The sequence below is a fragment of the Ornithodoros turicata genome, chromosome 6, assembly GCF_037126465.1.
Source record: "Ornithodoros turicata isolate Travis chromosome 6, ASM3712646v1, whole genome shotgun sequence".
NCBI classification, from domain to species: domain Eukaryota; kingdom Metazoa; phylum Arthropoda; class Arachnida; order Ixodida; family Argasidae; genus Ornithodoros; species Ornithodoros turicata.
The window spans coordinates 21,792,336-21,805,086 of record NC_088206.1 but is presented as its reverse complement, the minus strand read 5'-3'; the positions used below and the strand labels follow the sequence as shown (position 1 = coordinate 21,805,086).

Sequence of the window (12,751 nt, the reverse complement as noted above, 5' to 3'; positions counted from 1 at the left end):
AATTCAAGAAACCGCAAATGATTACAGCTTACCTGGAACCTGCAGACCAACTATTTAGACAAGAAGTGCAAGACGCTTTCCAGAAACTCAGTCTTGAGAAAGATTGAGACCGTTTCGCGCTTTACTTCCAAGTTTTCCCACTGAGTAGGGGGTGTTCAATCACACCCCCCCTACTCAATGAGAAAACTCCAAATGGTCTCAATCTTTCTCAGAACTAATTTTCTGGAGCGCGTCTTGCGCTGTTTGTCTAAATACTCGGGTCTGCAGGTTCCACGTGAGCTGCAGTCATTTGCGAGTTCTTGAATTCGCAGAACGGTGAATCGCAGTAGCAGTCGCGAAGGAGGGAGAGGAGGCAATCAGCATGCTTTCTCTAGGTGGCGCTGGCAAGAACCGGAAAGGACGCGTCGACTGATAGGCTGATAAGGCTGATAGTGCCCACCTCCATGGTTTGCGCGGCGGCGTTAAGTGATCAATGACATAGGGGTGCAGGTCGTCTATACAATCGTCTCGTCGTAAGTGCACTGTTGTAGGCCTCCTGGGAACAATACGACACTCACCTATACTACAATTTCATTCCTTGCACGTCAAGATGCACTGTCGTGACAAACACACACAAATTACACTACACTTTAACATTTAAATTAAATTAACAAATGGCACTACACTTTGATACCCTATTATCACCACATGGAAGAACAGGCTGCCCTTAGCTGACATGTTGCTGAGGTAAGGTATATCATCGTAAACCTAAGCTTATATGGTACACAGTGGTGCGCTCGCACAAAGCAGAAGACAGCGTGCGAACTTGAAGGTTGGCATCGAGGTATGTTTGCTGGTGCTTTTCATACTCTAGACGCATTTCACGAAAACTGCAACACATGACTAGATCAAAATATATAAGATTGTTGTAGTGTTGTATCTGGAATGCAAATGTAACAGTCAGTGAGTGCGAATATTCTTGCGAAAGATTACTAAAAATAACATTTGGTCACTTTTTTGAAAGTTACACGAAACCAAATTGCGCAAAGACTGCATAACGGTCGCATTAGTTCATATCTCGATAGCACCCAAAGATATTAGGCGGCGGATGAACGACAGAAGTTGCGTACCACTAGGCACATTTAATTGGAATTCATTCAACTGGAAAACTTTGAACTGGTTTCAGCAAAGTGCCGATGCTCACGCTGTACAGCGGAGAGACCATCGATGTATAAAGGCATTTCACGCAGTATTCTCAAATGTGATTATTGAACGACGCGCATTTCTGAGAGCGTTCCATAGGTCTTGCGCAAAAAGTAACACTGCGCCGCACTGGACCGACCGTGACCCTGCAAGTATAAATTGTGAAAGTAGGGTGCACAGGAGTGACGGTATAGCGTACCGTAGGAGTGTCGGCTGTGAGATTATGAGGTGTCCGCTGGAGCGATACGCTCCACGCACCACGATACCGTGAACTGGAGGATTTGATCGCCGACTCCATCAGGCTCGTGGAGCAGACCATGGTAGCAGTCTTTGTACACCTGCAGACGAAAATAGAAAAACGCGATTTTGAGGTTACCTCACCGTTCACATCGACAAGAACCGAGAGATATTTGAAGCCATGCAAATCTGCATTCGATGCCGCGTTGAGTCTCAGCGTTGATTCAGACAAGTTGTAGATACTATACTCAGCCCGTACCCGCAAGCAGAAGCAGCATGCAAGGTGTCTGGACATCAACACGATCCCTTAGGACAAAATGTCGTATGGGGAGAAGCAAGCATGGGTTTACAATCCTCGTAAATTTGAAATATCATAGGCCTTCCGCAAAACGAAAGAGAAATCAAATATGGCATCCCAGCAATCGATTTCTGCGTGACTCGATCGTGTGAAGGTTACTAAACAACAATAAGCGGTTCAATTATGGCGGGCGAGTACTTCCACGCCGTTGGTAAGTTATGCACTGACATAGAAATTGACGGTGGCAAGCTTGGAGTGCACATGCCATTGTAGCTGTACAGTTGAATTAAATAGGCTGTACCACAGGCAATACTGCATCAGTGACTACTGTAGTAACTGCAAAGCTACTAGAACAAGAATTAGGCCGGGTTCACGTTGGCAGAGCGTTTAATGACCAGCTCTCCGGGAACAGCTGCTGATCAGCTGTGGGTCAGCTGACGAATGAATCAGCAGGTCACTAGCCTCGCTCCGTCATAGCTCGGTCGTCGTCTACATCATTCTTCCCTCCTAAAGCTGTGAACCTGTACCGGGCAGGAGGTCTCCTTTGCCGGATAGGATATCTCCGCGGAGGCTCTGCTGTTGGGTTTCCAGGTGGCTGTTGTGGGAAGACGACGTCGAGTGCAGGAGGCGCTGACGGAGCCTAGGGCCTCAAGTTAATGTCCATGGTCAGGCTCAAGGGAATCGTCCGAGGTTCCCGTGGACGACCTGAACACACAGAAGCATTAGGCGGCTCGACATCTGACGACACTCTACTCTTCAAGTGGTCAGCATGGACGCGGCGCCGTTTCCTGCCATCCAGTTGAACATCGTATACAACGTTCCCTTCACGACTGATGATCACACCTTTGCACCTTTGACCCAATGATGTTTACGGGTCGCCCAAACCTTATCCATAGTGTGAAAACTTCTTGTCACCCTTTTTGGAGAGGAGTGCGACGACCCTCCTGGATAGTCCTGTGTGGACGGGCGAACTAAATCTAGCTTGAACCTGATAGGTCTCATGTTAAGCAAGTCGCATGGTGTCTTTCCGGTGGAGATATGAGGTGAAGACCTGTACTTAGACAGAAACGTTCCTAAAGGGTCTTCCCCCTTCCACATTTAGCGCGACGTAATGCCTGCTTCATTGACCTGACGAAATTCTCTGCCTGTCAGTTTGATTTCGTGTGGTAGGGCGGTGTTAAGATGTGGCGGACCCCATAAGTCCCTAGAAATGACTTGAACTCCAAACTAGTAAACTGTGGGCCGTTGTCAGTGACCAACTGTTCAGGAAGGCCTTGACGTAGGAAAATTTCGCGAAAAGCCTCAATCGTGTCATTCGCAGTTAGTCGACGCATTTTGATTATTTCCGGCCACTTTCTGTACGCATCTATGACAATCAAGTAGTTGTCCTTCTCGTACTCTGCAAAATCTGCGTGGAGTCTACTCCATGGTTGTTCCGGACGTTCCCTATACGATGCAAAGGTACAGGCTTGGGATCGTCTCCGATGGAAGCGCAGGACCCGCAAGTTTTGACTGTATCTTCTATGTCCTTATCTATTCCGGGCCACCAAACGAAAGATCTGGCAAGCATCTTCATTTTCGTTTGTCCTAGGTGTCCCTCATGAAGTACGTCCAAAATGCATTTGCGAAACTTGGTGGGAATGACTGTGCGCATTCCAAGTAAAATGCAACCGTGAGAAATAGAGAAATCGCAGCAACTCCAGCTAGCACTGCGTCTTTCCTAGTCTCTTCTGCAATAGAAGTCGCCGTAGCAGGTAAAACTGACATGACTTCTAGCGAGACTACATTGACGTCTTCAAATTCAACAATGTTGTCACTGGATATTTGTCGTTGAAAGTCATGATCCGGTCCAACTGCCAGCCTGGATAGTCCATCGGCGTTTCCTATTAGTTGTGTTGGTTTATACTGGATATCGTAGACGTAACCCATCATGATTAAAGCCCAAACGTTGTAACCTGTTAGCTGCAGTGACCGGGATACCATTCTTCGAACCAAAAATGGTGGTGAGGGGTTTATGATATGTAAACAACGTGAACTTCCTTCCCCAGAGGTATTGGTGGAACTTTTTTAAACCGAAGATGATGGCTAGAGCTTCCTTCTCTATTTGAGCGTAGTTCCTCTCAGCTACCGACAGAGTTTTCGACGCATGCGCAATAGGTTTTTCCTTCCCGTCAATCTTATGATAGATGACAGCACCCAGACCTTCTGAAGATGCATCAGCTGCTAAATAGATAGGTCTCTTGGGATCAAAATGGGTCAAGGCGTCGACGGCTGTCAACCGCTGTTTGAGTCCATGAAAAGCGTCTACGCATTCCTCAGACCAGCACCAAAGCTTGATTTTACGAAGCAGCTTGTTTAGTGGTGCTGATAAATCTGCCAACCCTGGTATGAACTTACTGTAGTGCTGCACCATGCCAAGAAATGCTCTCAGTTCTGAAACGTTGGTCGGCTCTGGCACGTTCAGAACTGCAGATACCTTCTTCGGCGAAGGGGAGAATCCGTTAGCCGACACCACTTGTCCAAGGTATTCTACCTCTTCTTGCAAGAAGGCGCATTTCTCCTCCTTCAGATCGAAACCATACTCTTGCAGTCTTAGAAAAACGGTCTCCAAATTTTTCTTGTGCTCATTATCGTCACAGCCAGTCACAATAATATCATCCAGGTAGCAGGCAACATGATCCTGCTGTTACTTGCTCCATAGTACGCTGGAAGATCGCTGGGGCAGAAGCAATTCCGAACGGCATACGATTAAATTGATACAAGCCTCTGTGCGTAGTAATCGCCAACACTTTCTTAGCCTCTTCGTCTGTTTCCATTTGCAAGTAGGCTTCGGAAAGGTCCAGCTTGGAAAATTTCTGGCCACCATTCAGTTTAGCAAAAATTTCTTCTGGCCTCGGAAGTGGATACTGTGTAACATCCAACTGTGGATTAACCGACACACTAAAATCTCCACACACACTTACTGCTCCGTTCGGCTTTGGCACGACCATAATTGGTGTCGCCCAATCCGAGTATTCAATCGGCGTGAGCACTCCGTTCCTGACCTGCCTATCCAAATCCTCCTCAACCAGTGAACGTAAGGCGAATGGTATAGGTCTCCGTTTAAAAAACTTGGGCGTTGCACCAGCTTTCAGCTGCACGTGAACCTTGATCTTCTGGCACCTACCAAGTTCCTTCCTAAACAAGTCCTTATGCGACTGTAGGACAGTGGCAAAGGAACCCGGCAAGTGATCCACGTTTCCTAGAAACAGCCCATTGAATCTACTCCCAGCTTTTCGATCCACTCTCTTCCAAGGAGATTTGTGTGGGTAGATTCAGTGACTACTATCTCTCGTCGACGACTTCGTCCTTGATACGACAGCGGAGAGAACACTTTCCGACAAGCGAAGCGCAGTGTCGATGGTTAGATCTTTCTCTAGAACCAACCTAGCCCGGAGCCTTTGGTCATGCAACTCAACTATAAATGCTGTGAGCAACGATGACGCTCGGATGTCGGTCTCAGATTCATATTCGCAGTTCGAAATTATCGCTCGCAGTCCTGTTAAGAATTCCGCCACCGATTCAGTTTCCGTCTGTTTGGTCGAGAAAAGCTTCGCTCTCTCGAACTCTTTGAAACGCTTCGGCGCATAGAACTGATCAAACTTCCGAACAAGGTCTCCGAAAGAAACTTCAGTGACATCCCTCTGTTGAACCAAAGAGTAAAGCAACTTGAAGGTGTCAGGTCCTAACGACGCTATCAGTAAGTTTCTCCGGTCGGTATCCACGACAATTCTCGCTACATCCAAAGACGCTTGAAACCTTATCTTGTAGAGTTTCCAATCCTCTCTGGCCGGATCAAAAATCCCAGGTCCGTGGAACTGGTGAGTAGATGATTCCCTGGGGTGGGTTGAGCCCTCAGGAGTTGCCTCCAACATAGTCATCTCGTAGTAACTGCAAAGCTACTAGAACAAGAAGTGGGCCGGGTTCATGTTGGCAGAGCGTTTAATGACCAGCTCTCTGGGAACAGCTGCTGATCAGCTGTGGGCCAGCTGACGAATGAATCAGCAGGTCACGAGCCTCGCTCCGTCATAGCTCGGTCGTCGTCGTCTACATCAACTACGAAGAGGACTGGACATACGATGACGATTGGCATGATTGTGGAAACGCGTTCGCCTGAAAAAGCTCCGGGAAACAAGGTAGGTATCAATAGGACACATGAACTATACCTGCACTACAACAGCTTGCTGTGAGTCTGTTCCTTACTGTTATTATAGACAGTGGCGTCACTACGGGGTGCGGTCCGCACCGGTTGACGCGATGGGTGGGGGTGACGCTCCGCACAACCACTTCCTATGTTTCGCCGTGGCGCGATGACGCCAGCATGAGGAGCCCTTTGCGAGCACGTGATTTTCTTTTTTCTTCTGTGTGCGGTATAATATTTTTGTTTGTCGTGATCGCCTAGTATGGAAAGTGATCCATTATTGTGTGTGTGGTGCGGGGTGTGACAGCTCCTGCACCGGGTGACGCGTATACCCTATAGTGGCGCCACTGGTTGTAGATGATACCGTGACCTTGAGCCGCGGGCTCTCGCCACGTTCAACATTAAGAGTCAGCTGCTATATTCACTTCACAGAGGGCGCGAGTTTACGTTGTGCTTTTCTTTTCTATTTTTGCCATCTTAAGACATTACGATTTATTCTACGTATTTGATTACCTTTAGGGTCTTGTCTTTGCTCGATATCCTCTTGTAGGCCTCTTCAGACCCGCTGAGGTTGCACAGTTTGTCCAACGTTCCGTGCTCAATCAGTATAGGAACTTGAATAGCTTCGTACTTCGCGTGGATCTCCTGCCACAAAACATGCTCTGTTGGTGTGCAACCAATACCAGCTTACTAACTGAGTCATATTCGGGTGAAAGTATCGATGAAAGAAAGGTATGCGACTGGCGCTTGTGGCACTTGCAGGACCCTTTCTAATTTGGGTGTATTCATTGGGCATACCCCGTAATGTACAGCTATCTACAATTATATTTCAGTCTACTCCAGCGCTTACTATTATGTATCACACCGCATTTCCCGTCAGATTCCGCTAGAAATAGCCGCCTTCAAAGATTAGGAGACTCAACCCTGTGCACTTCCCTTCTCCCCAGTCACCCAATTCCCCTCTTTCACCAGCTTTCCTCTCGGCTCCGAGCGAGATAGTCGCCATATTTTTGCTCCCCGCTGTTTTTCTTCGTTTTCATTAAATTTTCGCATTGTCGCTCTTCACCACACCAATTAGTGTAATCAGACTTGGTAAGTCTTCCTTTTCGTTCTGTACACTTAATCCCCGTACCAAACGGTCCTCAAATCGGAATTTAAACTTTTCCTGACAACTTTCAGTTGTTGTTCGTGGATCAGAAAACTACTCATCCTAGAACTTACCTTGCCCCGTGCAGGTGCACCGGGACAAGCTATGTTTAATGCTAACCTGCTTAGGGCACAAAAAACTTTCGCTAGGACAGGCTGTCCTCAAAACTAGCCCCTTTAGGGCACAAATAATTTCCTAGGCATGCCGTGCACCATACAAGCCCGTTTAGGGCGTGATTCATCACATTTAGAGCACAGTGGTCTTTGTACTAGCCCGCTTAAGGCATGATTTTTTCTCTGTATTAGGCCGCCTAGGGCACATGTGTGACTGCTCCCTTACCGCAAACTGTGTGCCATACAAGCCCGATTTGGGCCCAAGTGTCCTTCTCCTATGGCAAATTTAGTTTTGATAAAAGCCCGCTTAGGGCGCAATTTTACTTCAGAGCACTGACTATCTCCTCTGTGCTGGTCCGCACAGAGCTCGAGAGTGCCCCTTTACGAGGCGAGCTGCAACCCAAACTTCTCCAGACTGCGTGCATGCGTGACCCCGAGAGCGGCACCATATTTAAGTGTCCCCCTTGGTTCCTTTTCGAGCCTCCTTTTCTCGCTAACTTCTGATGCCCTCAGAGGGGAATTCCTATGCTCCTCCTTCATGAGGTGAGTGGCTTCTGCAACAAATCTTTTTCACCTTTCTTTAGAAATGGCCTCTGCTGGTCGTGATGCACGAATGGATGGCCTGGAACAGCAGCTCGCTGGCATTGTCTCCTTCCTGCAAGATTCCATGGCACACCGGCAAAATGTCATATTTGACGGTCTGGAAGACGTGCCAGTCACTGGGGAAGAGGATCAAGATATTGAGGTCCCGCAAGACCCCGCCTTGGGGGCAAACTCTGAACCTGCCTCGACAGACACCACCTTGGGCGCCCCGCCAGATCCCGCCATGAGGATCGGCTCCGTGGGAGTCCAACAGACCCCACAGCACAGACGACGTGCTCCGACAATGCCCTGGCACTGACAGGACAGACCTCCGACACCTCACCTCCCATTAGCACGGTGGAAGACCGTATGGAGCAGCCTGGTGTGGCCTTCCTTCTGTCACCTCCCGAGGACACCTCTACCTTGTGTCCTCCACAGGTGGCATTCTTGTCGAGGGCCTGGAGTCTGGAGGGTAGAACGGAGAGGTGCCACCGCCCTAAGGCAATGCCACTATTGAAGCTCCCCTTCCTCCGGGCTCCGACCCTCGACAGGGAGATCCTGGCCTTCGGAGCAGGGCGCGCCTTCACGGTTAACCAAACTAGAGCTATTACACGGTTAACCAAACCAGCCTCGTAGACCGCTGTTGCAGCGGCGGTGACCAGAGCCACTGCCATTGTAGCCCGAACAAATAGACTCATCCTGAAAGGGCGGCGAGAGGGTGCATTAGCGGCCTTCCCGGACTCGATGAGGTCCATGGCGCAGGCACTACCAGAACCAGCAGGGGACGACGCAGCCCGCTTATTTGGGCGCCATTTTTTTACCACCATTCAAGAGAATGCGGCCCTGCTGCGTTGACTGGACTCTGCAGTGGAGACGGGACCCAAGCGGCCGGCAGCAGAGGCCGCGCAAGTGCATAAGCGCCCAAAATTCGCATTCCGGCATCCCTTTCCGGCACCCCTCCCCCGTTCCCGGCCAACAGAGGAAGGGTCTACAGTCGCCGAGGTGGAGGTAAGAACCCCTTTGTCTATTCCCCACACACTGTTCAATCCAGCAGGTCAAATAGCACGATGCCTGCCTCAATGGCTATCTCTCCCCCAAGACACTTTGGTGCTTCAGGTGGGTACAGGGTTATAGGTTAGACCTTGTGCTCCCCCTGTCCAACGCCATCCTCCACCGAACCCATCGTTGTCAAAGACTCAGGCACATTTGGTCGATCAGTAAGTTGGCCTCCTCCTCTCCAGTGGTGCCATTTCACCAATTCCCCAGCGAAATGTGCAATTCCTATCTCCTCTCTTCCTTGTACCCAAGAAAGACGGGGGCGTCGCCCAGTACTAAACCTCTGAAACCTCAATCAGTTTATAAAGTACGAACATTTCAAGATGGAAGGTTGGCATACTGTCAAGTAGCTGATTGAACAGGACGACTTCTGGACACGGATAGACCTTCAGGATGCATACTTGTAAGTCCCAATCCATGGAGAGCACAGACCTCTACTGTGTTTCAAATGGGGTCCACAACTTTTCCAGTGGAATGTCCTCGCGTTCGGCCTCGCATCTGCCCCACGGGTGTTCACAAAACTCCTGAAACCAGTAGTGGCCTTCTTTCGCACGAGGAGCACTCGGATAGTAATCTACCTCGACGACATCCTTCTGCTCCACCAAGATCCCTAGGAACTCCCATTGGTCACAGAGCAGTTGAGGTCAGTCCTCACATCGCTCGGCTTCCAGGTCAACACCGCAAAGTCCCACACTCTCCCATGTCAGTGCCTCCGTTTTTTCGGTTTCTCGCTCAATACCCAAACCATGGGAGTCAGTCTTCCACCCGAAAAGATGGAATCCCTTTTCAACCTTCTGAGAAGTACGTCCAAACATGTTTCTTCTGCAAGAGACCTCTCTCACTTGATTGGCAAACTGAATGCAACCGCACTAGCTATTTTTCCTGCGCCCTTACATCACAGGGCCCACAGCACTGTCTCGAGGCACTTGGGATGCTCCAATTCCCTTATCAGCAGAGGCTTCAGAGGAATTGAGGTAGTAGGTGGCAAACATTCAGCACTGCCAGGGTCGGGGGGCCCTTGCTAGAGGATCGTGTAGTGAGGGTAATCCAAACCGACAGTTCTTTGACTCGATGAGGTGCAGTTTGTGGAGACGCATCCATTGGCAACCTCTGGGATCCATTGGAGAGGTTAATGCACATCAACGAACTCGATCTTACAGCAGCCTTTCTGGGCCTGCAGGCGTTTGGGAAGGGTCTTCACGAGGGATGCATTCCAGTTCAGATGGACGACATGGCAGCCGTAGCAGCGATCAACAAGCTGGGTGGCGCTCGATGCATAACACTTTCAACTATAGCCAGCGATCTCTGGTCGTGGTGCTTCCAACAAGGGATATTTGTGAAAGCAGAGCATGTTCCGGGCAGGTTGAACACCCGGGCAGATTGAGCATCTCGTCATGTCCTCGACAGCAGCAATTGGCAGCTGCTTCCTCAGGTCTTTGCAGAAATCCAGCACCTGTGGGGCCCCTTCTCGGTCGACCTGTTTGCAGATTGCACAAATCACCAGCTTCCCACCTTCTACAGTTGGAAACCAGATCCTCTGTCAAATGGACCAGATGCCTTCACGAAAGATTGGAGCGGGGCACCCAAGTATGCCTTCCCGCCCTTTGCGCTAATAGGCATGTCTCTTCAGAAGCTTCAGGCCTCGAACCTTCTGCTATGCATAGAAGTCTGGCCCAATCTGGCCCACGCAACCTTGGTACCTATCCCTCATTCACCTAGCAGTAGACCTCCCACGTCTTCTACCACACACGCAGAATCTGTTAACGAACAGAACGGGTCTTGGTCACCCCTTAATTTGGAAAGGTGGGCTACAACTCTCAGCATGGAAGGTGTCCAGCAAGGCTTCACTACAAGCGAACTTTCGCAATCAGCTTCCGAACTGCTGGCTGACGCCTGGAGACCAAGCACTAGGACAGCCTACTCTTCATGTTGGAAGAGATGGAATAGCTGGTGTGGTGGACAATAAATTAATCCACTTTCTCCCACTGTAGCCCAACTACCTAATTTCCTTGCCTCCCTCCATGATCAAGGCCTATCTCATAGGACTACCAACGTATACAGGTCGGCAATTTCTCAATCTGTACCAGCGGTCAAAGGCCTCGACTTGGGTAGACACCCCCTAGTCTCTAAGTTACTGAAAGGTATCTTCAACACATCCCCTCCCAAGCCTAGATACACAGAGCTCTGGCCAGTTCCATGCGTTACATCCTACTTGCGCTCGTTACGTGGCAACACTGACCTCCCTTTAATCAAATTGTCCTACTAATTGGCCATGCTCTTAGCTCTGTCGACAGCTTGGGGCGGGGGGGGGGGCGCTGACCTCTCTTTACTCTCCACTCAAATTGTCAATAAATCACCAGATGGTTGGACCCTTGCCTTGACAGGAGTAAGGAAGACATCCCGGCCTGGCCACCACATCAGTACACTATTCATCCCTGTCCTTTCATTTGACGACCCTCTTTGTCCTGTATCCTGTTTAAGTACCTACATAGCTAGAACAGAAGACCGTGGGAACAGACTGACTTGCCTGGCTGAGATCTCCTTTTGTGTGAATAAACATATACCCCTTCCCCCCACTCCGGGAAGCAACAATCCAGCTTCTACTCTCTACCCGCAAACCCCATCGTGCTGCCTCTAGGGACACGATTGCTCAATGGCAGAAACGGGTATTGCAGGCTGCAGGTATAGACACTAAATGCTTCTCAGCGCACTCCACCCGAGCAGCCACCACCTCTTCGGCCTCCGCTAAAGGAGTTTCGATCACCGAAATCTTGGAGGCGGCTGATTGGTCATCTGAGTCTACTTTTCACCGCTTCTACCACAGACCTGGTAGCAGGGCTCGCTTTGCCAGGTAAGTATTGGGTTGAGCGTTGAACGTGCTGTGTGATACGTGATAGTAACTGCTGGAGTAGACTGAAATGTAACTATCAGTTTTAACGAATGGTACTTACCTGAAGTTGAAGCTGGAATTATATGAAGTATATGTAAGCACTCTCTATCATGGGAACAGTCCCACCCTTGGTCCCCTCCCTTACTGTGGATCTTATTCTGTGTTTCTTTGCACTTCCAGCATCCACCTCGAGTTTCTGAGGGCATGCAAGGCCTACCTCATGAATCTATGGTTTAACACCCTAGAAAAAGGAACAAATAAATATGTTTCAGCCCTTTTTACATCGTGCCCTTATTCCAATATTTGCCTGGAATACACAACTCTCCGCCGAGAGTCAGATGGCGAAAGAGGGAAATTGAGTGACTGGGGAGAAGGGAAGTGCACAGGGTTGAGTCTCCTAATCTTTCAAGGCGGCTATTTCTAGCGGAATCTGATGGGAAATGCCATGTGATACATGATAGTAAGTGCTCACGAATACTTCATATAATTCCAGCTTCAACTTCAGGTAAGTACCATTCGTTAAACTGATAATTACATCCCCGTCTAAAAAGGAAAAGAGAACGACTCCTCAATACATTTTTGGTTTTTAGCTGCGGCGCACAACAGGCAAGATGCTTCTTTGCACAAACGCAAATGTCGTAGGATCACCCAAATGACAGTGCAACGCATTGGAGGATTTGCGCTCGACGTTATTTCTTGTATCGGCGTGTACACTACTATCACATTATACTTTTGCCAATTAGCAACGACAACTGTATTTCGGTGACGATTTAGAACATCGAAAGCAAATGTGGGTTCATACAATATAGTGTGAAATATATCTCAAGACGGATTTCCAAAACTAACGTGCTACAATAGACCTTTGTTGAACGGATACTGTTACCAAAACTGCACTCACAAGTCGGAAATAAAACGTGGGTTGCAGCCGGAACACGTATAATAAAAATGGAGTTTAACGCGGTTCATATCCCGGTATGTACGTAGTGCACATACATCGTAGCAATGCACTCGAGCATTTTTGAGTGCTATACTCATTATTCTTATCACTCCGTATATAATGATCAAA

The 12,751-nt window shown here is 48.9% G+C and overlaps 1 protein-coding gene across 2 annotated transcripts in view; it reads right to left on the bottom strand.

Annotated features, from left to right (window-relative positions):
* Positions 1-1,106: 1,106 nt before the first annotated feature.
* Positions 1,107-12,751, bottom strand: part of LOC135396410 (monoglyceride lipase-like) — a 38,103-nt gene continuing 26,458 nt past the window's right edge. The window contains exons 6-8 of one of the 2 annotated variants that reach the window (XM_064627372.1): positions 6,411-6,542; positions 1,382-1,520; positions 1,107-1,328 (exon numbers count right to left, since the gene is read on the bottom strand). In XM_064627372.1, the coding sequence (XP_064483442.1) occupies positions 1,404-1,520; positions 6,411-6,542 (249 nt within the window). In that variant the 3' untranslated portion in view covers positions 1,107-1,328; positions 1,382-1,403. The remainder of the gene's footprint in view (positions 1,329-1,381; positions 1,521-6,410; positions 6,543-12,751) is intronic. The other variant, XM_064627373.1, reaches the window with a different exon arrangement.